The sequence below is a fragment of the Petromyzon marinus genome, chromosome 12 (genome assembly GCF_048934315.1).
Source record: "Petromyzon marinus isolate PM22_M1 ecotype Great Lakes invasive population chromosome 12, UKy_Petmar_22M1.pri1.0, whole genome shotgun sequence".
Lineage (NCBI taxonomy): Eukaryota > Metazoa > Chordata > Hyperoartia > Petromyzontiformes > Petromyzontidae > Petromyzon > Petromyzon marinus.
Window position 1 is genome coordinate 2,655,112 of NC_133678.1, and position 26,247 is coordinate 2,681,358.

At 45.2% G+C, this 26,247-nt stretch overlaps 1 protein-coding gene across 1 annotated transcript; it reads right to left on the bottom strand.

Moving 5' to 3' along the window:
* Nucleotides 1-900: 900 nt before the first annotated feature.
* LOC116941689 (stathmin-2-like) lies at nt 901-26,247 on the bottom strand. The gene is made up of 6 exons (XM_032953013.2): nt 25,999-26,247; nt 22,875-22,916; nt 9,307-9,402; nt 6,822-6,994; nt 6,432-6,623; nt 901-5,752 (listed from the first exon to the last, which is right to left on the bottom strand). The coding sequence occupies exons 1-6, from the start codon at nt 26,015-26,017 to the stop codon at nt 5,693-5,695; spliced, it is 582 nt and encodes a 193-aa protein (XP_032808904.1). The 5' UTR covers nt 26,018-26,247; the 3' UTR covers nt 901-5,692.

Genomic DNA, 26,247 nt, shown 5'->3' on the forward strand with positions numbered 1-26,247 from the left:
TGAGTAACACCGCTCACCCCAGGCAAGGGATAGGTACGTCACCGTGGCTCCTCCGCTGTGTGGAAAACGACGTTTGGGTGTTCCTCCTCCTCTATGACTGTCCTCCTCCTCTGGGTACTTCGTCAGCCTTCCTGCCCTGCCCATTTATGACCCTTGAACAAATGTTATACTTGCTAATAAGCAGTTACAACCCATTTATCTGATTTAAAAACGCCTACGCCTCCTAAGCCCAAGACTTAATATTTCACAAGTTCATCTCTACCTTGTACCGATGTATTGACAAGAACACTTTAACTTCAGCGCGATTGTTTTTCAAATGTGTGCCATGCTAGTGTGGCTTTTCGGGAGTGTTCCTGTGACTAGTTGATTGGCAGGTTGCGTGTGGTGGGATAGAGCGTGGGTATTCCTTCCTCTTCCGACGCATCTGGCCAGCGAGGGGATTCTCCAGAGTTACCTACAGTGGAGGCCCTTCCGCCAGCAGTCGCGTGAGCAATCAATTAACATGGCTGCGTATTTAACTTGTGATTAATACTATAAATCTAAACTTTTATTTTTTCTTTTATCAGGTAAGGCCCACTGAGCTAAATAGCTGTTTTCAGAAGTGACTTGGCAACAAATGATAGCCCAATGAAGTGGCTTATTACGTGTAAATTGATAGCAGCCGAATACTCTAAAGACATGTTGATTATAAATGCGGAGGGAAAAACCGTAGGACCCGGAGAAAAATCCACGCGAGCCACAGGGAGAGAGAACACGCACAACTCCAAATATACAACAGGCGTCAGGGTCGGGATCGAACCCACGGCCTCCTGCACACCAGGCGAGGGAATTCACATGTCCAAGCCACCGTGGCCGCCCCGTGTTCAACGCTCACGAAGGATGTGACACAAAGCACCAGGGCACAATTTATCTTGTGTTTATTTCAGACATGCTCATCTTGGAAATGGGTAGCAATCGGAGGCTCCGCCGTGGCGACCGAAGCCGTGACGTCCGTCTGCCGCGCGACCTCCCCGAACGCTTTGGGCGCGCACCCAAACCCCACGGCATCCCCCCAAACAAACCCTCGCGAGACAGCGGGGTGCAGAGCGACGCGCGACCAACCGACTGGACCACCCAAGCGTACCCGGTCACGGGACCGTCACATCCGCTACACGATCACTTAGTAAAGAGACGAGGAGTTAAAACTACACAGCAGTAATCACGAAGAACTAGACGCATATTATGCCACAAACACTACCGTTACTTTGGACTGCCGTCCGGGTGCACGCGGGGGGGTCACGTGGCGCCACGCGGTGCTTTGCGGACACCCCAGCCGCGTCCGTCAGATTAACACCAGCCCGGAGTTGAACTGTCAAAGCCCAGCCTGCGAGCTGTCTGGTGACTGCGATGGGATCCCACGAGCTTTCAGCAGGCGACATGACTTCTCTGGAAAACAACACCCACCCACCACCACCCCCCACCGCCCAACTTGCACATTGATGAGTTTTATATTTGAGGTCGGAGTGAACCTGGCAGCCAGGTGTCACCAGATGCCACGGTTGCCAGAGCGTGGATCAGTGCGGGAAGCAGACGCGGAGGCGCGTAGGACCCACGCTAGCGCGACTCCCCATCACGCCGGCGAACGCTTGACCGGCCCGCTGCGAGTTGGAGTATCGCTTCATCACGCTCGTGGCGTGCTCGCTGCCACCGGGCGGAGTGACTCGCGCTCTGCGGGGACCGGGGGCAGCTAAGTTCACCCCGCTGCCTGATTCGCACAGCCCACGTGCACGCTTTTGTTGACCAACAGCAGGTTAAGGGAACTTCCCCGGAGTAGGGGGGGTGTGGGTATTATCAAACTGAAGAGGGATGGGAACCGATCGCCAGGGGAAACGTCTCATGTTCCACGGTAGCCATGTGGTATCATAAGCACGAACGAAAAATACCTATTTCGGATATTCCTTCACTCTTTTTCCAATGAAATAAATCGCGTTGAAGATTGAACCGCCAATAAAGAAAACAAAATGCGCGTTAAATATTTTGAACGTCAAGGTCTGGGAGGGAGGGGGCCGCGTGGGGTCGGATAGAAATTTGGCAAAGTGGGGAAGCCGACCAGCACTGGGCGTTGCAGGCATTCATGAAATTTGTAAGTTTGAAATCTGCCACCTTAAGTACGTTTAATCTGAGCCCTGGTGTTTGGTGAGGTATAGCTACAGTGAGGGAAAAAAGTATTTGATCCCCTGCTGATTTTGTACGTTTGCCCACTGACAAAGAAATGATCAGTCTATAATTTTTATGGTAGGTTTATTTGAACAGTGAGAGACAGAATAACAACAACAAAATCCAGAAAAAACGCATGTCAAAAATGTTATAAATTGATTTGCATTTTAATGAGGGAAATAAGTACTTGACCCTCTCTCAATCAGAAAGATGTCTGGCTCCCAGGTGTCTTTTATACAGGTAACGAGCTGAGATTAGGAGCACACTCTTAAAGGGAGTGCTCCCAATCTCAGCTTGTTACCTGTATAAAAGACACCTGTCCACAGAAGCAATCAATCAATCAGATTCCAAACTCTCCACCAAGGCCAAGACCAAAGAGCTCTCCAAGGATGTCAGGGACAAGATTGTAGACCTACACAAGGCTGGAATGGGCTACAAGACCATTGCCAAGCAGCTTGGTGAGAAGGTGACAACAGTTGGTGCGATTATTCGCAAATGGAAGAAACACAAAAGAACTGTCAATCTCCCTCGGCCTGGGGCTCCATGCAAGATGTCACCTCGTGGAGTTGCAATGATCATGAGAACGGTGAGGAATCAGCCCAGAACGACACGGGAGGATCTTGTCAATGATCTCAAGGCAGCTGGGACCATAGTCACCAAGAAAACAATTGGTAACACACTACGCCGTGAAGGACTGAAATCCTGCAGTGCCCGCAAGGTCCCCCTGCTCAAGAAAGCACATATACATGCCCGTCTGAAGTTTGCCAATGAACATTTGAATAATTCAGAGGACAACTGTGTGAAAGTGTTGTGGTCAGATGAGACCAAAATGGAGCTTTTTGGCATCAACTCAACTCGCCGTGTTTGGAGGAGGAGGAAAGCTGCCTATGACCCCAAGAACACCATTCCCACCGTCAAACGTGGAGGTGAAAATATTATGCTTTGAGGGTGTTTTTCTGATAAGGGGACAGGACAACTTCACCGCATCAAAGGGACGATGGACGGGGCCATGTACCGTTAAATCTTGGGTGAGAACCTCCTTCCCTCAGCCAGGGGATTGAAAATGGGTCGTGAATGGGTATTCCAGCATGACAATGACCCAAAACACATGGCCAAGGCAACAAAGGAGTGGCTCAAGAAGAAGCACATTAAGGTCCTGGAGTGGCCTAGCCAGTCTCCAGACCTTAATCCCATAGAAAATCTGTGGAGGGAGCTGAAGGTTCGAGTTGCCAAACGTCAGCCTCGAAACCTTAATGACTTGGAGAAGATCTGCAAAGAGGAGTGGGACAAAATCCCTCCTGAGATGTGTGCAAACCTGGTGGCCAACTACAAGAAACGTCTGACCTTTGTGATTGCCAACAAGGGTTTTGCCACCAAGTACTAAGTCATGTTTTGCAGAGGGGTAAAACACTTATTTCCCTCATTAAAATGCAAATAAATTTACAACATTTTTGACATGCGTTTTTCTGGATTTTTTTGTTGTTATTCTGTCTCTCACTGTTCAAATAAACCTGGATCAAAATTATAGACTGATCATTTCTTTGTCAGTGGGCAAACGTACAAAATCAGCAGGGGATCAAATAATTTTTTCCCTCACTCTATGCAGACGGTTCAACTTAGGAAGGACAAAAAACAACTATCTTCTAATTGTGCTCATAAAGCAGAGGGCTCATATCGTTAACTGTCGATTGACCACAAGCGGATTTTGGTCTGACTGATCACAACATTATCATTCACTGAATTGGTGTGTAGAACACCTGCACCTCCTGTGGTCAGCTTCTCCCCACCTGCCATTGATTCATTACCACACAAAACACGAATATTGCTGTGGTAATCCTTGACAAATGGTTCGTAATCGTGTGCCTAAGCTTTCAAAAGCCAACGTTTGGGTAATGAATAGTGTGTGTGCATACACACTTACAAACATACGCACACCCACGTACACACATATTACACTGGGGCTCAGACCTCCTGAACCTGAAGTTAATGTTCAGGTCCAGGTATGCCATCCAGTTCACTTGCGAGTGACACGCACACAGCAACAGACGCCTCCAGCGCCGTTTAAACCGTGGCACGACACTGCCGGTTACCGCACGTGTTCTCTAGCTGTTACAATGACGACGCTAATGATTATAATGTTCGCATGGGCGGCGCCACCGTTGCTGTAGGCGAGAAGCTTTAAAGGGACTCTACAATTGGTGAGGGCACTGAAGAATCAATTGGGGGGGGGGGGGAGGTTGGAGCCAGAGGGTGGCTCTGTAACAGAGCGATAAAATCGTACGCCTGACAAAATCACCGATCAGAGATTTGGTCATTGTGGGTCGTTAACCGAGATCTATTGTGTCGAATCCGCTCGGTCCATCCGTAACAACAAAAAAACATTTAAAAAATACCGGGGGTTCATCGCAAATTTGCGGATTCATCGCTGCGTCGATTGATGGACGAAATCGATCGAGTCATGATTATTGGCAAACATCATCGGCAAGATCGGCGGTGCTGTCACAGTGCCCTTTCATTGTCACCGCAGCGCTGCGGCAACGTGGGGAACTAAAACGGCGATCAGATTTGTCCACGTGGAGGCGCTGTAGCCGAAGGGAAAAGGAAGATGTGGGGAGTGGGGGGGGGGGGTTGCATCCCAATCTTGGATTACAATCCTCGTCCTTTATTAACCCAGCCCCCTCTTACGGTGCGTGAAAAATGAACCCACGATAGATTTAATTTTAGCATTGAAACGCACGTTCGATAATTAAATGAATTTCTGTTAATTGGCTTCTACCCCCTTCTACAGGGATATTATTTTGGAGAGTGAGATGAAGTCTGTTTGTTTCCCTCCCTAGTTTGCTAAATCGGGGGAGGAGGGGGGCAGGCAATGCCCCCCTGCATCCACCCCTCCGCCTCCACTCCCACCCACCGTGGCGCCGCCTATGCACGTTCGATATTGGAAGTGAGCACTAAGAAAATTAACACACGTTCACCACACAGCAACCAAATGCTACGTGGTTGCTTAAATGACACGTACCTATATATCAACTGAGTTTATATATAAAAAAAAACATTAAAAGATTGATGACAAGCTGTTACGTACTTTAATTGTAATTCATTTTTTGTACTTTTTATAATTACCTTCTGTATGCTTCTAAAATAACTTTTGGTTAGCTGTTTCACTTCCACTTTCAAAAGAAAAGATAACTGCGTAACATTGGCTCTGGTTTGCAGGGCAGTCAGAGGGGGGTGGTGGGCAGTGCCGTTATATGCTGGGTGAAGTGCTACCCAGTGGGGAGGCCGCAGCTTGTTGGGGGGGGGGGTGAGTGGGGCTTGGGAAGGGCAGCAGGGCAGCGCTCACAGGGAAGGGGCAGTGGGGGAGATGGAGTGGGTGACCTCAGCAGCCCCTGCTGGGCAGCAGGGTAAGGTTGTAGGGCTTGCAGCAGGACAGGGGCTGGCCAGCTGTCCAGCTGGGCAGCTGGACTTGGCCCTTGCCCTGGCTCATCTTCCCCTCTCACCCGGACAGCTCTTCCTTCAGCTCCTTGTTCCTACGCACCTCCATGGCATGCCTCTCCTGCGCAATACAAGCACACACGCACGCACGCATAAAATGCATTCATACACACATTCAACAATGCACATGAAAACAAATACGGCGACACGTGCGTGCATGCATAAACAAGTGCACGCGCTTATGCGCACACAAGTGCGTGCACTTCCCTCAAATAACCTGTGTAGGTTGTTGGGGCAAGTGCTGTTAGAGAGCACCTGTGAGGTCCTCCGTGGCGTGCAAGGGAGTGGTGTGGCCAACACCAGACTGTGGCCACCTTTCGCTTCCCCAATGCTGATGTTTACACACCGCACCATGTACGGTACTCATTTAAGGTTGAGCTGACCCCGAAAACTAAACCATTTTGATTATACCAGGTAAGGCCCGCTGAACTATATAGCTCTTTTTCAGAAGCAACCACGCCACAAATGATAGCGAAACAAAGTGGCTTATCACGTGGAAATGGATAACAGCTAAATACTCCAAATGGACGTTGATTCTAAATGTGGAGGGAAAAACCGGGGATCCCGGAGAAAAATCCACACGACCACGGGCAGAGAGAGACACGCAAACCCCAAATATACAGCAGGCGTCAGGGTCGGGATCGAACCCACGATCTCTTGTATACCAGGCAAGGTAGCTAAAATCTCTACAAAGGCAGAGTTTGACTTCTACATTTGGGAGGGGGGGGGGGGGCGCCCACCTTCTCGCGCAGGCGCTCCATGAGAGCGGCCAGCAGGGCCTCGCGGTTCTCCTTGTTCATCTCCATCTTCTGCAGCAGCTTCTCCTCGGCCAGGCGGCTGAAGTTGTTGTTCTCCTCGAGCACCTTCTGCATGACCTCCCGCTCGTGCTCGCGCTTCTCGGCCAGCTGCCGCAGCACCAGCGCCTCCTGGGACTGAGATGCCGGAGCGGCGGGGAGGGGGCGGAGGTCAGGAGACGCGTTGGGGGGCAAGGGCCAGAGATCAGGGTCCCGATCGCACGGTATGTCCGACGTTTCGTTCCAGGTGCTGGAAGTAAAGGAGCACGTGGACCGTTACCTTTTGCCCCTCTTAACCGCACCGTTACCTATCTCCTCTCCGAACCGCACCGTTACCTTTCGCCTCTCCTCGGCTGCCTCCAGCTTCTTCTGGATCTCCCCCAGGGAGAGGTCGCGGCGCTTAGACCCAGTCGGGGAGCGGTCCGGGGAGAGGTCGGACGACGGCGGCTTGAGGATCACCTCGAAGGCCTGGCCGGAGGCTCGCTTGTTCAGCTCCTTCACCTCCATGTCTGCGTCGCGACACCATGACCACGGGCACAGCACACCGTTTGTGCGCGGGGTACGCGACGGAACACGACACGCACGCATGAACAACATTCACTGGGTGAAGCCATAAGGTGAGTGGGGCTGACCTACAAAATTGGAGCTTAAAGGGTAGAACCTATTCTTGTTTTTTCATACTTTGATACTGGCAAAAAAAGGTCCCATTGTGTAGCTGCTCACCCCGAGCTATCACTGCCCTGATAGTGGCATTGTCTTTGTGCTGTTCGCCTTTTGGCGTTCTCTGGTCTGACACTGGTGGTGAGACTAGGCCCTAAAGAAGGCTGTCTCTGGTGTAGACCAATTAGTTTCGAAGACAATGCCTCAAATATTATCAGAGCATGTTTGTTTGCACGTTCATATATTAAAGTAATGTGTGGTGGTTAATGCGAACTAGATTTCTCGCAAAAGCGTTATATTTGGTGTTCGAACATGTTAACACCTCCTGTTTTATTGCCGGAAAGGGTAAAACCTATTTTTATTTTCTCATATCACGTCCCGTGTTACCGCTTCGGCCTTCAAATAAAAAATAATAATTGCTATTCCGTCACAGCAGGTGGCAGTGTCGCGTTGGCTCGCAACATCACCTTGACCCGCGACGGCGCCGTGCAGGAAGACAAAGGAGAGGTCACACACAGGAACGGGTCCCCATTTTGTGATCTCAAAACGTTGAAAACGTTCCCGTTTCAGTGGCCACATTCACGACTGGCAGAGGAGGCTGCCGTTTACTGTCAACATTGCGATACTTTCAACAAACAAAACGATGCACACGCTCCCCCCCCCCAATTTAATGATCAACCATTGTCTTACATCTTTCTTGGGTCTTTCGGTAAAGTCACGTAGAAGGGAAATAATAATTCATAATAAAGGTTTTTGGGTTAGATTGCGTTATTTATAAATGTGTCGTAACCCTCCACCACCCGACACGGCCAATCAGCAAAAAAAGTGTCACGTTGACAAAAACAAATAATTCACTACTTTAGCCCCCCGGTTTGTTGAAGAGTGAATCCACAACATTTACATAATACAAATTTTCACGACGTTTCGGCCACAACGCAAGCTAGCTGTCTTAGGACGCTGTCTTTCCGACAGCTCTCTGTTCTTCTCCTGAGGACGGCTGCGTGCGTTGTGGCCGAAAAGTCGTGATAAATTTTTTTGTTTTATTTTTGTATTATTTCCCTTCTACGTGACTTTACCGAAATAACCAATAATATGAATCCCTGCAATCACGAAAGCTTTAAATCGAAATGTCTTACATCCCTGTGTAGCGAGGAGAGTTGACATGTCTACATACCTGTCAACCTATACGGTTTAGCCAGTATTCTTGTATAGGGAAATTGAGTAAAAAATATTGTTTTTGTCTGTCTGTGTTTCTCCATTGTGATGGAACCTTTTAAGGGCACGGGGTGACCAATAAGGTCTGAATTGGGTCTATAATGAGGTAGGGCACTGATATGGGGTTAACAGGTACGAATTTATCCACTGCTGGATGAAAGCCTCCCCACGCCGTCACCATTCCTCACGCTCCGGTGTTGCCACCACCCATCTCACCCCTGCCCCATCAACTAATCTTATCGCTCCATCTCTGCGGTGGTCAACCCTCGCTGGACGCGTTCTCTCCTTCAGCTGCCATTCCATCACCAGTCGGTGTCCGTCCACCACCGTCCTGTCCTACCCAAGCCTGTTTACTTTTTCTTAACTGTCTATACGGTGTCCTTGAGATGTGTATGTTTTACGATGTGAAAGTTTTGCGAGTAAAAAAATATTTATTCTTGTGTTGTAAAAGTCATGATTTTGTTTCTGAATCCTTCTTACAAAAATGCGATTTGCTGTATTGTACTTATTTAAACACAAATCCCTTTAAAAAAAGAGACTTAGTTCCAATACCAGAGGTGTTAACGATTCACCACCATGGCTATACAACAACATTCCATCTAGCTCCTGCACGTGAGCTGATCTCTGTTCCATCTCCAAGGTGGCTGCCGTCCTCTTGGGTACTTTCCATCTCTGGACTTCCATTCCACTGTTAGCCTTGGCCAACAGCCCACATCCCTTCTATTCCTGCCCAAACCCACTTCCTTTTTTTTTAACAGTCATTGTGATATCTTCATCTGTTCCTCTACGCGTCTCTAAGTTGAATATCAATCGTGCACCTCTCCTCGCTTCTTTATGCAATTATTATTTTATTTCACACGAGGTGTGTGCAGTGTGCAAGTTGCATCTCGCAAGACGCGGTGCGTGAGACGTGGTATCAGAGATGCGGTGTGCGAGTGACACCCACCTGCGTATTGGTAGATGGAGTTCTTGTGTGGCTCCGAGTAGAAGCAGGAACACAGGAGGGACAGCATGGAGAGCTCCTTCATCTTCTCCTTGTACGCTGAGGGTAGCACAACGACAGTGCGGGACGGTGAGTGCCAGGGGACACATTAGATGGTTCAAGTTCAAATTCTATTAATTTAGTAAATTTACTGCGTTTCCAACTCACTTTTTACAAAAGTGCAAGTTAGTCCGACGAAAGCTATTGGTAATATTGATCGGGGAATGAAAATGCACACGTCCATCCCAAAAAATCGTATACTGGCCATACTCATACGTTCTTTATCATTTGCCAAATAAATGCCTTTCTCACACGGTAATTAAATTTTAAGTGGATGGAAGCTACACGTGACAGATTTAAAACGATTAAAGTTAAAATCAGGACGCGACTTTTAAAGAAAGGCGCTGACCGCAGCACACAATGCCAATACTTGCCGGTAAAGTGATTTTTAAAAATGCATTTAAAAGGTCCTAAATATACAGTGTTCGAATTTTTAAGTGGTGGAAAAATTATTTGTGCGCTGTACTATGAACCTGGCGACCTGAGTCTGATTCCCAGCCACAGCCTAGATCAATAACAACTAACAGATCTATGGGACCCTGTTTTTCCAGTATCAAAATTATGACAAAAATATATGGGTTTTGCATTTCCCAGTGAATGCAGACTGGATGCATTGTAACAGCTGTCTATTTGCTGTTTGAACATCTTAACGCCTATATTGTTGCCGGAAAGGGTAAAAAAGCCTATTCTTTTATAATTGACAAGTGATATCTTAACTAATGAATCAACCAACTCTGACCAGTGTGACCAATGCAGTATGGTCAAACAGCACCCATAACACTGTGTGGTGAGACAATTATCTAGTTGACAAAGGGATGAAGATTAAATCTTTCGTGACTGCAGGAATTCATACTCTTTGGGTCTTTCGGTAAAGTAACGTAGATAGAAAAATAATTTTTAAAAATCACGACGTTTCGATCGCAACACGAGCAATCGTCTTCAGGTGAAAAAATACAGCAGGCGGACTGCTGAATCAGAAAGAAATCTACGTGACTTTACCGAAAGACCCAAAGGGGATAAAGATTATTACGTAAGTTATTTCTCCTGCGTGGTTTGCAGGAGAGAGGGCAAATGCAGCAAAATCAATTGTCGTACTGTACTGCACTTATATTTTCCCGCATTTATTCTCCCCGCCTTCACCAAACGGTGAAATCACCGCCATGACCCACACCACCCTCATCCAGCAGTGGATTGACAAAAGGGCCGGACCTGTTCGAGCACGGACCCCAGAGCACCTCACCACCAACATTTACAATTCGAGTACTCGAATTGTAAATGTTGTGGGTTTACTCTCCAACACACCGGTGTGCTGAACTAGTAAGGAATTTGCATGTTTTGTTTACGTGACAACGCTTACTAATTGGCTGTGTCGAGTGGTGGTGGGTTTAACGATACATTTATATTTACGCGATCTAACCAAAAAAAAATCTGGATACTGGTCGCGAAAGCCTACGTGTTAAACTCACTATCATTGAGGCTGCCGTATAAAAACAATAAGTGGCCCTGGCCAAGGATACTGACGTCTACATTCTGCAGCCACTTAAGTTAACTTCAATTATGTATGCAGCGGGGTGAGGATATCTGTGCCTCGGGTTGCACCATCGCCCATCAGGAAAATCTGCCATCGTCATTGCTACCAAATATTGCCCTTCAAAAGTTCGACTCAAACAAATGCCCCCAAGAGCAGCAGAAGATCATCAGGCTCCCCCAAATATGGTAGAATACCTCCACGCGTTGCGACTTAGTGGGAGGTCACTCAGTCTCACTCATTCTTCTCTGGCAGATGCGGACGGATGCCTCATGCAAAAATTGACATTTCAAAAATCTCATGTGTGCGGCTGTGGTCACCCAGAATAGACTATGGAACATATAACGAACGAGGCATCACAGCAATACACTCCGCGCTACTCCTGACGCAATTATCCGGCTCAACCACAATGTTAAATTATAGTTGTTGCTCTACGTCATCAGCCATACAAAGGAAAATCAGATTTTTGTTTTCGAATGCCCTCAAAGTCGAGAACACCCTGCCGACAACATGCCCCTGTCAAAGTTACGGATGAGTTGGTGGGATAATGTGACCAGTACGAGAGATGCTGAAGATCACCAAAGATGGAAAACATCCGTCATGGGCATGAACCTTTAAGGATCACACAAGATGGATATGACTGACTACCCCTCTCTTTAAAAAACAAAGTCCCCATTGTTTCTGCACATCCTCTTGAGATGCTGTTGTATTTAGATGCGATCTAAATCTCCACATCGTATTGTATTGAAGATAAGGCCTACATTGATATGAGCGGTCACAATTATTGTTTTCATGCTCAGTGATTGTTACTGGATTCCTATCTACAGTAGAATTGCTTTGGTAGAACAGCTTTTGCTAAAGCCTTAGCTTTTATACTTTTGTTAGAAACCCAGTAACAACCACTAAAGCCACAGAAATCTAGATTTGCTTGAGTAACATTGTTTTCTAAATGGAATTGCCTCGTTTAACCAGGCACAAATGGAACTGTTTACCACGCATTGTGCACTGTTATGTGATGAAATAGAATCCATCCCGTGCAGATTATTTTCATTTAAAGATTGTTGACCGACTTGCAAAGTGCCTTGGACAGGGCGCTGTATAAATCCGAAATCGAATAGAAAGGGATTTAAATTACAAAATAAACATATTTATCCAATTGACTAATCGGATTACAGTTGGAAAGCACATATACAGCACGTGTGTATTCATCATATCGATCATGAGCTATTTTTTATCCATAAAAGAAACGGCACTTATTCAAACGAAATAGCCATTGGGAAAGCGAACGTGTTTCTCCTGTCTCACTGCTTGAGAGAAGCTAATATCTCCACGTCCAACCCAGCAAGGTCGTGGTCAAGATCGAGATGCCATCATAGCCAATTCTGTTGATGCCACCACACTGCTTCCTTCCTTCTGCTGGACAGAGGGCCTTCCACCGCGTCGTCGCTGCAAACCCGACACCCAATCTCCATCGCGCCCTCACTCCCTCCCCCCTACTGTGGGCGGATCAGCATGCGCACAATCACTCTGACGTGCCCGCCAGCAGTGGCAGCGATGGGCATGAGCAACCCAAGCAAAAGCTTTGAACTCCCAGGTAGCTCAAGAAAATCCACAGATTCTTGACAAAAGGGGTGCATGAAATGTCATCTCAAATTCAGATCCTAATAACAACGCAAATTAATTAATATACAAGGCAAATTAATATCTGTCACCTCACTAGATCTCTCTGTTTTTTTTTGTTGTCTAAATTTCTCTTGGCTAACTCCATCTCGATATCTTGTCTGAATGTCTTCCATCTCGCTAGGATTGTATACATTGAAATGGGGGGTGGGGGGGGGGGCTCAGAGGAGGGCAACCCTGGGACCTCCCCACCCCAGAGTCAATGTCGACATTGGCTGGAGAGAGGCGTCAAAGGATGATGATGCAGACGCGCACGTCAGGGGGACAAGGCCTGGCAACATCAGGGCTGTCTGCATGGGGAGCAGAGCCAGGGGCAGTGGAGCCACGGGAGATGTAAGGCATGGCAGGGGAAGTGGGTCGGGTCGGGGGGGTGGTGGGAATTGTAAAGGGCATGAGGCAGATCCGGCGGGATTCCTCGCACTATCATCCGTGGCACCGTTGCCTGCCGTGGTCAGATACACGCTGTGGCTTTGACTCCAAGTCGTTATCGCGAGGTGGACACAGTACGACAGTGGTGTGTGGATTTTGTTGGTTTGTTTTCCTTCTTTGTTGAAACTAAATGGCTGTTTACACGATAACGCTGCTGCTGACCGTGGCCTTTTGAAGCTGCGTTTATGATACAATTTTTTTGTTCAAGTGGGTAATTCACATTTTATATGTCGATGTTGAATAATGCGTACAAATGGTAAATTAATGATACGCGGGTTTTTTTTAAACAATAATTAAATGGAATCAATAACGTCTCACCGAGTCGCTGTACACTTGTTTTAGGTGGCTCCTAGTTTTAGAAATCCCCACGTACAAGGGGATGACGATCAATATTTTACTGACAATTATTCAAAAACCCATTTTTTGTACCGCCACTTCCTGGCCACCTCGCATCACAAATCTGCGTGATCCACCAACCCCTCCTACCTTGAAAGTGCTGGATCAAAGAAAGATGTGCACCACGACACTCAAAAAATATGTTTAATGATTGTGCAAAAGTAAATGTCTTCAATTTGTTTAAGGTTTACATGCGCAAAGGAACAAGTGTGACGATTTGAATGTCTTTTGTTATTCCTCCGTAATTAATGCATTTAATTTTCATCGCCTGAAAGTCTTCATGGGTGCCAATAATTCACATTGCGATGACGCTGATGGCCTTGATGATTTCAATCAAGTCCATACCACTCTACGCCAATGCCCCCAATGAATTGTGGCTGCCGGCTGATGCAGCAGATTTACTGAAGCCAGTGTCTGACGGCGATGGAAGGCGAAGTGCTCCATGGGACAGCGAGGCGTCTGCCCGTTTGTTCACGCCCGTGCCGTCATGCGGGAACCTTTCACCTCACTCGGGTCCCTGCCCTCAGCTCGTTTGTCATGCCTCGCCGTGGAAACATAAATGGATTATTGGATCCAGGGTTGGGATTCTGACCCCTCCCCTCCCACCACCACTCAGCTCAGATGGTTTTCCAGGTATCACATGACTATCCGGCCACTGGATTCCATTTAAACCGCAGGGGAATACGCCATTGCATTAAAAATGCATACGCTCGTGAGAAGACCTCTGTATCAGCCAACTCTGCCTTGCACTTTGGAATCTAGTGTTTATATTGTTCGTTATTTTAAGGAAGCCAACATTCCATCATCTGTACATAGCACCGTGTAATGTGTTTGTGATCAGGGTGGACTACATTCTGTGTATTATCTTCCACGCCAAAATGAGATTATATCTATGATCCTCAGAATATATTTGAAGATCAGTTTCGCTGTTTTGAAGATCTTTACAATGGTCTTGTTCCAGCCTCAATCTCTCTGTCTAATCTCTACTACCCTATTCATACACTGTACTCTGCTAGAGTAACCAATGTCTCCTGGTGAAACGTAGATTGGACCTTAAACCTGTGGGAGGTAACTTCTTCTGCTCTGGTGCCATTTCTGATCTGGATTCCCTCCTCTTACTCGTCCACTCTCTCTCTCTCTTTAAATTCACACCTAATCCATTATTTTTTGCCTCTCCAATAATAATAATAATATCCTCCCACGTTCGCCCACCTCCATAATCGCCACCTCCTCGCATATCTCCCGATCATCACCCCTTCGCCTATCTTGCAATTATAAATGTATCTTTACCAACACTTTCAGTTTCACATTCGTGTGCCTGGGAAAGTCAAATCTGTTTTTTTAGAACTTACGTAACGCACACTGAGGCTCGTGAGGCAAGGGCACCATTCAAAACAAAAGCGAGTAAATAGATTGCGCCCTCACTTTGGACAGCATTTAGACACACGATTACAATTAGACACTTTGTATTCTGAAATTGTATTGAATTGCATTGTATTGTTGACTTTTGAGGCCATGAAACAAGGTGCCTTTCATCGGCATGCGTTGGCCTTAAAAAACGATGTCTCGTCCAAACAGTTTGATTGCTGCTGTGGTTTTGGTGACAGTTTCGTTGACATGCGGTATACATTTAGCCCATGACACAATTCAGAGTAATCACATTGCAGAGCTGATCTGATCTGATATGAGGCCACCCAGAGACAAAATTGCTTTGACGCATCGACTGATAATAATCCACTGTATATAGAGTAATAATATTGTACATTGCCTCAAACTTGCGGTAATGATAATAAAAATGTTAGGCCAATCAGAGGCTGTCAGATACAAAATACCTGCTGAAAAGGTACAGTTGTAATACTATATATGAAGGTTTGTTTACAGTTGTTTTAAACAGGAAATGAACATTTTTGTATAATATTTACAATGCGGTAATTCCATTTTCTTGAGATGCAGCTATTTTTAGATTATATGCAAACCCAAATTGTAATTCCCAGCCATCATATATCCTAGCGCAACGCTGCGAGACAGATGCTGTATACTGGATTATTTGCAGAAATTACATGTTGGCAGTCACCATACTTAAGTTCAAAGCTTGCTATATTTAAGGTAAATATTGCTATGATGATGATGATGAGAGGCTGGAATATGGCTTCCCCTGCTTTGACATTTCAGTGCCAAGGTGGCTGCGCATGTATTCCACACCAAGGCCACCAGCCCATGGTAACTGTAACGCCGCTCACCTCCGGGAATACGTTTCCGCAGATTTCCTACCCTTATTAGCGACCGCTGGCAAGCGCGGAGGGCCCGCTGTTTTGTATGCAAACTTGTTTTAATGAACAATGTCGTAGCCGAGGACAGAAGCGGTAGCCCTCAGAGACTGCGTCTGGATCGCTGCAGTGTATCATCGGATCCTGTCATAAATGCATTTATCACAGGGGCTTCAACAGGCTCATTTGAAACCAAGGTGCTAGTATTCGTGCGGACCTCCCTTCTTAGCGGACAGACGCTCTACGAGGAACGATAAAGCAATTCACCTGCACACAAAACTCGGCATGGATCGGAAGGGGTATTAACAGTGGAAACGATCTTAATGCTGCGGTGACGAAGATATCTTTAATCAATTACATTATGCATACCAAGACGAGATTCCCCGAGGGATGAGAGGCGTGCATGGGCGTTCAAGTAAAATCTGAAATGTGCGATATTAATACATCAAGATAATGGCATCCTTGGCCTGGCAGATATTTGGATTTATTGACAATAAGGGACCCATGCGGCACGTTGCACAAAATGGGGTCAGGTGGAGGCAGGGTGTGGGGGAATCGTTTTGTTTTTACTTTCATTTTAGAGATTTGCAGGGTTTTTATTTAACGAAAAACGCTCCTTCAGCTGACAAACAAATGGATCCAATATCGTCTCCGCGCACATGAGGCTCAGGGCCAGCAGAAGCCACAGTTATGAGTAGCCACACATCACGACAGCTGCTCTAAGTGGGAGGGGGGGGCTGGAGGGGGTCCAATATTTACGTTGAACTTCTTTCGCGCCATACGTAGCCAACCGTGCGAATCGGAGGTGCGGGGGGGGGGGGACAAACTAAACACAAAACGCGGTTCTGAAGAAATGCGTTTTCAATATGGATTCAATATATATCCTCTGCTGCAGTTTCATACCGTATCTTAAGTCCACAATGGGACATCAATTAACGTAGCGTTATGACGAGGAACTTTGCGACTTTTATTGGCAAAAACATGCTTTAATGTGGGGGTTCCATAGCCCCTTTATCCGTATTTCCAAAGGTTTAGGAACCCATTGTAGCATGGTTTGACAGGTCCTTGTTTTGTTTACTAGTATGCAGTTGAAATGGCCGGATTTTCACGTTAATTTTCCGTCAAAAGCCAGCAAAGCGCCATCTGTGTCGTGACCATCACTTACAGACACGAGGGCATATTCTTTACATCAACCGTTGACCCAAACAATAAGATTACACCACGTGCATTAACGTAACGAGGCTGCATTTAGGCGATCGCACGATCTGTGGTGCCGCTAATTTGATTGAAACCATGTTTCGTCTCCCTCCTTAGTGCATTGCACACGAGCCTTGCATGCTGATTTTTTTCAGTGAATGCATCCCGGGTGAATTGAGGGCCCTGAATTCCATTAAGAGCAAATCAGTGGGTGAGCTCTGCCTGTCGATAGACATTTGTTTGATGTGGGGTGGGGTTGGGTGGAGAGATGGCGGAGAGAAGGGTATGGAGTGGGCTTAGGTGGCAAGAGAGTGGAGAAGTTTCTGTATCTGGGCAGGGTGCTTATGCCCAGCTCTGGTTTGGCAGCAGAGTTCTAACTCCGAGTCAGTCGAGCGATATTATCTTTTAATCGGCTGCGTAAGGCCGTGTGGAAGCTACCTGGCCTCTGGGTTTTCTTGGCCACAGTTATGGCCTCCCTTTTGTATCCTTACGACATGTGGAACCTTGAAAAGGAACATCTGTTCGGGTTTGAAACATTCAGGCAGAGAATAGCCCACAGAAGTGAATATCACAAAGCTACCTCTGAGATCCCTTAAGGTTAATTCTGGTCCACAAGGGAGCGATAACACCCAGTGAGTGATGATTGATGCAAGAAAAGTCGATATGTTTTTTTAACAATTGAAATGCAGCTAAAATAAAGTGCGAGAACAAAATTTTAAATGTGAATGTTTCTTTGTATAGTTATTGGTGACTTAGGCTGAGGCCATCAGCTCACTACAATCGACAACCCCGTTTAATGGACTCTCAATGCCACGAATCTCAGCAGTGTGAGCTAAGTGCTGTGATCCCTGAGCCCCTGGCTACTCAACGTGTGAGAGTTTCTATGGGTGGGTGGTAGGCCGCTTAAGCCTCTTACCGTTTAGTGGAATTGTCGCACACCCTGGGTGGCTAAACTAAAAACAAAACCTCTGGCAATAAAACCATAGATATCAACTGAATCGGCAGACGTGACATAATTTTCACAATAAATTAAACAAATCATGAGCAAGAAAGATTAATTTTGTCTATTAGTATGAAGTCATGTTTGTATACATTAATAACACCATTTTATTAACTTTATACAAAGGCTGTGATTGTTGATGTCATGACACATTTTTCTCTCCATGTAGGTAAAGTGATCTTTCATGCCATGCTGTTGCAAAGCATTTATGAATTGTAGGTGTATAATTAATAACCATTTAGATGCATTTTTCATACTCAAGGTTGCAATTAAATTTTATATTTATTTAATGTGGTGCATTGCAGTGACTCCACAGCCTACAGCGTGTCACGTAAAATAATGACATACAAAGTACGGTATATGAATTTAAAGCAATCACTCACGTGCATGTAATTGGAAATGTGTATCATTAACTTAATAATCGATTTTGCATGGATGCATGTTGAACTTCTTACGCACCGTACGTAGCCAACCGTGCTAATCGAAGCTGCGGAGATACATCGTTAGATCGCAAATACATCGGCCTGCTCTGTCTCAAGCATCTCTATCTCTTGTCGAGCATTGCTCAAGAGAAATAGCACGACTCACTACAACACTACCAGCCCAATATTGTTTACTGAACCCCCGTGGGCAGCCACACAAGAGTGCATTTCATAAAGGCACTGATTCTGCGAACGCTGCATTTCTCCACCTTGCCCCTCATTTCTGCCCCTCTGTCCACAATGGCCAGGCGCTGCGTAAGGGGCTCACGGGCAGTTGGGGCTCAGGTGCCAGGTTACAAAGAGGGGTGAAGGGGGGGTTAGAGAAAGGAGTGCCCAATTTATTCCTTGCACCAGGGCCCATACCAATCATGCTAGCCCGCTGACTATAAGGGCACGGTGCTATTTATGCAGCGGCTGGGCTGTGTGCGCTGGAGGTTGAGTATTGGCGCAAGAGACAGCAGTGCAGTCTCATGAAGGAGTGGCGTGTGAGCGCGCTCGGCTAGCTGTGCTCATCAAGACAGCGGGCAGCATTGATATTTGCCAAGGGCAAAAGTCAGGCCAGGGTGTCACCGTGTGTAAGTCACCGGAGCTGTCTGCGTTTATCCGGTCAATGACCAGCCTGCAAAGATGCTTCTTTATCAGGAGAAGCATGGAAGCCGCAATTCCTTTCTTCCACCATTCCTCACAGCAGACAGATCTCACAACAGGCATTCCTCACAGCAGACAGATCTTCCTGCTTCCATTGCTGACTGCCAGCAATTGTGAGAAGTCCTCAACTCTGTTGTTCGTTCTTTGACCTAATATTTTTGAAAATGTAAGTTTGATTCTGAATTTATTTTTGTTTTATTTTATTTTTAACAATTCACCGCAATGGTTAAAAAAAGGATTCAATTCATCTGAATGCAGACAATTCATAGAATTTCAGGGGGGTGAATTGTTTTCAAGCATTTATTTTTACAGCCCTTTGTCAATTTACTGCTGGATGAAGGCCTTACTCATGAAGTTTCAGTTTTGGGGACTCAAATTCTTCTTCTTAAAATTGCCATTAATGTTGACTATTTTTCCATTAATTGCCATGAATGTTGACTCTTTGCTCAGCCGTAGTCATCCTTACATTGTTCTCGGTAACCACTTGCTATTTCTCTGTAAAATGTATATACTTAAGCATATTGGCACACGACACAGGAAAGTGGAAACAAATGACAAAATGTGCAGTGGACACCTACGGGCTATCTGCCCATGGATCGTGATGATGATGATGATTATTTTTTTTGAAACAAAACAAATGAATGCACACTCAAACTGCTTCCTTCTTCGTAATTGAAATTTCGGTTTGAATTCAAATGTAACATCAGTTGTCTTGTATTGCAGAGGCGCTGTAATATTAACGGTACACGGCTGAACGAGAGTGACCATGCAGAATGTTAATCGGCAAGCTCCCCACAGTTCCAGCAGATCACTCAAATTGACCGCTTCTTCCGCCACACAATCCAATATTAACCACATGTGGAGACAACGTCTGACCTTCATTAATGCCTGACTCCAGGGATCTGCACGATTAAAAACATTTTCATGGGAAACAAAACGAAAAAAATATACTGTATAGTCCGAATGACATTTTATTTCTCTCTTCAGAAATGCTTCTGAATTCAAAGACTTATTTTGTGTCTGCTCATTTTGCTATCGTAGGTTTGCAAAAAAAAATCCGATAACGAGACTGATGGGCATAGCAGCAACGTGTTTTCTTCAACGTTTAAACCAGCGATTATATTTGCCAAGTTTGCGGGCAGTGCAACTGCACTGGTGGCCACGGACTTGAGGTGCTCAGGTGCCACGCTACAAAGAGGGGGGACATTTGACAAGGGGCCTCATTACATCAACTGCACAAGGGTCCATGCCAGCAAGGCTTTGAATTAATATAGAAACTTTCAAAAAGCAGAATGAGGATATGTGTCAAAAGCACAACACATATATATCCCGGGGACAGCTATGGAAGACAGACAGATTCAAAGTTGTGAAATGGATGAAAACAGATTGGAGTGGTTTTGAAAAACTGAATTTGATTGTGAAAAGCAATATCCCAATGTGCCTAAAGACGATTTTTTTCTTTTAGTTTATATATAAAGAGCATTTTACTTGCCATGACAAATGGATAAGGAATATGGCCACTGACAAAATGGTAGATCCATGTTTGGAATTACACGGAGGGATGGAGAGATGAACTTATGAATCAACAAACACATTTCCTATTAAGGCAGCCACATTGACCGTTCGGAAAACTAAATTGAGTTAGGCACGTTATCGCAAGAAGGAAAGGTGACTGATGGTCGAGACTGGTGATGGAATTGCAGCCAAAAGCAGGGCACGTGCTCGAGAGTATAAGACCACGTGCTCGAGAGTATAAGACCTCCGAGGAATTGGAGTGATGAGCTCACCTGGTGTGCAGCAGCGAGATAGCTTGTGGCATTGGGGGATTGTGAGAGTTGTGGACGTCATGGGGAGACCTTCATCCAGCAGTGGATCGGTAATAATTACAATGAAATCAGGTTCTGACTGGTTTTATTAAATGTTTATCTATGAATGATTGTGTGATATATAATACTTGGGATAACATGCAGTTTTTACTGGTGTTGTCGATATTAAATTTCGTTTATCTATTTTAGTTTTGATTCATCTTCACATGAAGTTGATAAACTGTCACCATTTAGGTCATTCTTTCATTCACAAATTCATTATCTCTGTCTCATTTATATTGTTACCTCGTAATTGTACGTCTTGTTGGTACAGCCTTGTTCGCCGCATTTACCTAAATGTAACAATATCATTTGCATATTTCTTCCCATGAATCATTCATCATTACTTCTCACATGCATGATGATTTAATGCATGTGTATTGTGAACATTATGGGGGGGAATAGTGGTCAGGGCACTGTGCTATGAACCCAGTGACCCACATTTGATTCCTGGCCATGGCTAACATCAGCAGCAATTGATAACTGAATCAGTCCTGGGCACTTCCCCCCCCCACTTGGAACTTCACGAAACCGTGTTGACCACCGTGATGAAGTGTGATCAAACAACCACCTTGATCGACACAGCAAATGAAGACCATCGTCCATTACTATTTCAGTTAGTCTTTCAGTAAATGGCTGCCATTCTGATTTTGAATGCTCAAAGCGTGGGCCTGGATTGTTAGCGGTAACCGCATTTGTTCTGCTTGTTCGGGATCACCTGATTACAAAATGCATTTATTAGCATTCATTGTGATTATAATGAGTTCATTGTTGAGACGCAACAAGGAGCTGGTAATCTTTGGATGCAGAACAGCTCTAAATGTGTTGATGTGTCCCATTTAAGCAGCCAACCAGGCAGACCCAATACATTCCGTAGTGAGCATTAACGTCAAACCCTCACAGAATTCGATATTGTATGGGAAAACAATCTCTGTGAAAAACTGCAATGCACACACTAGATAAAACAATAAATATGCCAACCTTGAATGAAAGCCAGGCTGGCTTGTGGCACTAATGACCCAGATTGGGGTATTGAACCAATATCGTGGAATTTGTCCGTTGCAGCCTCGAACGGATGACAAAGTGAAATATGGCCACAGTTGACCCCCCCACCAACCTCCTCCCAAGGTGAGCTTGCCCTCAATAGCAATGCCATTGATTGCCCCAACAACTGTTACTAAAGACCGTGCAAAAAAAAAAAACGAACTGCTTAACACGCTTTGGTTTTATGGATCCATTCTACCGCGCTCAGATTCGTGAGCCCGGTCGTGGTGTGAGTGCTGTGGAACTGTGAACTTGTGCAGGTCACGTTGTGTCTGGAAAGGCCGAGGGGCTTCTGCTCTTATTGATTTGGGGCTCACTAGCAATTCTACTAAAGCTCCAAATACGGTGTGCAGTGTTTGAAAAAAAATATCTATATATATTTAAAAAAGGGAGAAATTATGCTGAAAGCAAAATATTAATTGTTGTGATATAAAAACGATTCCATTACAACAAACTATTTGGTGGTACTGCATTGGCAGTGTTGCACACTCACAAAAACCAAACATTCAACACGTTTGTCAATAGTACTGCCGATGCGAAGCAGAAAGGCCATGGCTCAAAACGTCACCGATGATATATATTTCCTTTCAAGGCAGTGTTACTGATGAAGATGCTGAGTTTTTTGTTATTATTTCAAAGTACAGTGGCATTGTGAGGCACAAATGAGGTTTCTGATCGAAATGCCATCTGTCATGTTTAACAGAAACCCATAAAACAAGAGATACAGGGGAAAAAGTGTTAAAGCTGATTTTTAAGTGAATATGACATTAATAGCACAATTGAATTGCGAGTGGCATTTTCAGACAAATATTTGAGGTTTCCACTCCATTAAAATGTATCCTGAGCATGGCAATTGAAGAGCTTTGATTGCAAAAATTGCAGCATCTGCAATCGCACATGTGCCTTTGGTTAGAACTGTTCCCTTTAGGGTCTCACCTGGTGCATGTCGGAGGTGAGCCCAGGCGTGGGTCACGTTTCCTGAAAGAAAGTGCAAGTGAGGGAGCCTTATTATTCAAACTCACAGACACCAATCACTGGATAAGTCAGTTGTCTCTTTGGAACAAAAAACTGTCTCTGATTTAATCACGGGAGTGGAGACATTATGCGGTTCCTCCCCCTCTCCCATGTCTCTGTGGATTCGCTCAATTTGATGTCTGCAACAGATGTGGGCTGCCACGTCTACAGGCCAGCGTCGGCCGAGCCGTAAAGAGAAATTACAAGCGGATATGGTGCACTGCTGGTAACAATGCTCCCGGTGAAACAATGCCTCGATTAATGAACTCTTACATTTATGATACATGAGCAGAATTGCAAAATTAAGAATCGTGTATTTACAATTGAGTACATGCAATTAATATGGTAATGTTATGTTTCAGCAAATAGGGTGAACAAGGCTGCACAAACGATACAAACAGAAACAAAAAACGATACAAATTACATGGTCATTTTTTTTAAACAAAATAATTAGATATTTTAATGAATCGTGATATTTAATCATAACAATCACCAAAATGCTGCGTGACAACTGTGAGCTAGTAAATCATCACATTCCTACAATTTAAGCTGACCATGTGCGTGAATTGCAGACACATCACCTCCTGTTAAACAAACTGAGCTATGCACATTGCATGACATCAAATTGATACGCTACGAACAATGTGTGACAATGTGTGACCAGACAGCAGTAATGAGCTAGTTGAACCCTTCAGGAAGGATCCCTTTGTTTTTATCCATGTCACACATCCTCTCAGCAATTCCAACCACACCCACGACGCATCCAGACAAGAGTGTCTGCACCCAGACCAGGGGTGAACATTTTAAGGTTGTGAGAAAATAAATATTTCAGCCCTAATAATGTCTCTAACGTTATGTTTTTTTTCTGTAGGTCTGCCTGCTGTTGAACAGCAATGCCTGCATACGTGTAACATGGATGCCTAATTGTTGTCTGCCTCATCATGGCTGCTGATATTGCATCAGCTGATCAGGGATAGATTTGGCAATAACAATGAGATGTGATATTGCCAGTATTAGTTTTACAGCACAAAATGGGTAATGGCAAACAGCATCATATTGAGCTGTGTCTGAGAATGTGGTTTTAATGTAATCTTAAACATGTATTTGCTGACATTTTACATTGTAAAACGATTCTAAGGATTGTCACGATTTGGGGGTCAAGATTAGGTTCGTCTACAACCTCTAGTTTAAGGCATTATGCGAACCAATTACATGTATCATATATGACGTAAAATAATTGATTCTCACATACACAATTACATGCATGTAACTTGAAAATAAGATGTTCATGAAACATTAAATGCATTATATTCTTGGTTCTTTCGGTAATTAAATGCATTGCTACATTCTTTGCAAACAGTGTGGTTATCTGTGAAATAAATATCAGATACATGCATATAACTGCTCATTTGTGCAGTCTTGAGAATCCTAAATATGTATTCCTATTATACTGTGCCGGATAATGTGTAATTTATCAAGATATTGATGCTATTGCAGCACCTATTCTCCTGATGTATACTCTGCAATTTATTCTGCAGATAAACGAAAGAGGGCCAAGCTAGAGACCTTGCTAGAGACCCCGCCTCATCATGTCGGCCCCGGGTGTTTTTCCTAGCGCATTCACAGCCCATGCTCATTCACAAGCACGGATGACACCCTCGCAAATGCACAAGCTCACAGCTACACATGCTCACAATTCCCATGCCGAAATTAAGCACGTGCACTTATTTAGCAGCACACTAATTATAATACGTGAAGCATTTTCCCCAACACATTACTGTATGACCCAAACAATAATATCGGAGATACACATAGCTTTCATAGATTATTTAAGATACTCGTATTTTGTATCGTCATTTGCATACCATTCAGACGTGGATATATTATACTAAGCCACGCATGATAGCATATTGCAACCAATCTTTGGTGAGGAAGACATAATTTATGCGGCATATGCCCCTCACAAATAAATTAATCTCAGTCTGGCAAATTCAATCGCCTATATCTTTCAGACACCATCTGGCCTATAAATATAGCAACCGTGTTGCTGCTTCATTGTGATAAAATAAAACCCACCCCAAATGAAACCTGTAGCGTCGAGTGAGGCAATAGGGATTTCTGAGATAATTTCCTCCATACCCCGTGGCCTATGTAGCCAACAGGAAATGACCCCTGCAGCTGACGAGGCTCAGATTATGTCGCTGGTCCTGGCACAACGAATCGCAGGACAAAAAAAAAGATCTCGCGAGGGTGTGGCCGTGTTAGAGATTGCAGGATCATTTTGAGGACAGGTGGAATTTTTGCTGCAAAATGCCACTCCCAGCCTTCATTGGACGGTGTTGTTAAAAACGTGAGGACTTCCAAATCGCTCTTACTACACTGGACATTGTTACAATATTCCACAAATTAAAGAATGGACCTCGATGTGTTCTAACATATTTGTCATTGCAAATCGGTGACCGAACCTTTAATGAGTATCTGCGATCACCACAACATCGTCAATCCATAACGTTTTCCTTTCCACATGCAAAACGAATGATTTAATATACATTAGCTATATCCCTCAGGAGAAAGCATCACATGATGGAGTAAAGCAGTGTGGCAAATATGTATTCCCATTTTTGTCATACATCGTTATTAAAACCACAAGACAATCTGTGGCGAATGTATGGCCCGAGTGGCATTGTCGTTGTCTCAGTAATGCATTGCATTTACTCTATTGATGCTCAAAATACGTAGCACAGGGAAAACAAAACAACGCTCCTTGGACAGAAAAGCGTGCAAGCCAGCAGGCGGGAAGGCAGGGTGGAAGGAATGCAACCATGCAGGGATGATTGGCAGGTAGGCAGGCAGGGAGACAGGTAGAGAGACAGATGGGGAGGTAGGCAAGAATAATTGTAGGCAGAGAGGTGGACAGGAAGGAAAAAAGGAAGGTACGCAGAGAGGCATGCATGCAACAAGGCAGGGATGGAGGTAGGCAGGGAGGCAGGCATGTATGCAGGCAGGCTAGAAGGCAGCAGACTCTGCAGATCTGGTTTCCGCTTACCCGTTGCAGTTTTGTTCATTTTGTCGGATGCTTGGGTGAGGCGGGAACTGGCAGGGAGAAGACGAGGCGGTAGCAGTGGTCACGGGCTGGAGCTGGAGGGGATTGACACAGCGTTCGCACTGCAGTTCAGCACGAGGTGAGCAAGAGTGGAGCTGCAACACGCCCGACCGACAGAGAGGAGGGAAAGAGAGAGAGATGAGTTGGGGGTGGAGTGGTGTGTGTTAGCGAGAGAGAGAGAGGGAGTGAGGG

Coding starts and splice junctions, on each gene's coding strand:
- LOC116941689 (XM_032953013.2), bottom strand. Junction 9,403..22,874: donor TCACCTCCGACATGCACCAG/GTGAGACCCTAA, acceptor TGCTACCCTCAG/CGTACAAGGAGAAGATGAAG. Junction 6,624..6,821: donor CAGCCGAGGAGAGGCGAAAG/GTAACGGTGCGG, acceptor CCGGCATCTCAG/TCCCAGGAGGCGCTGGTGCT.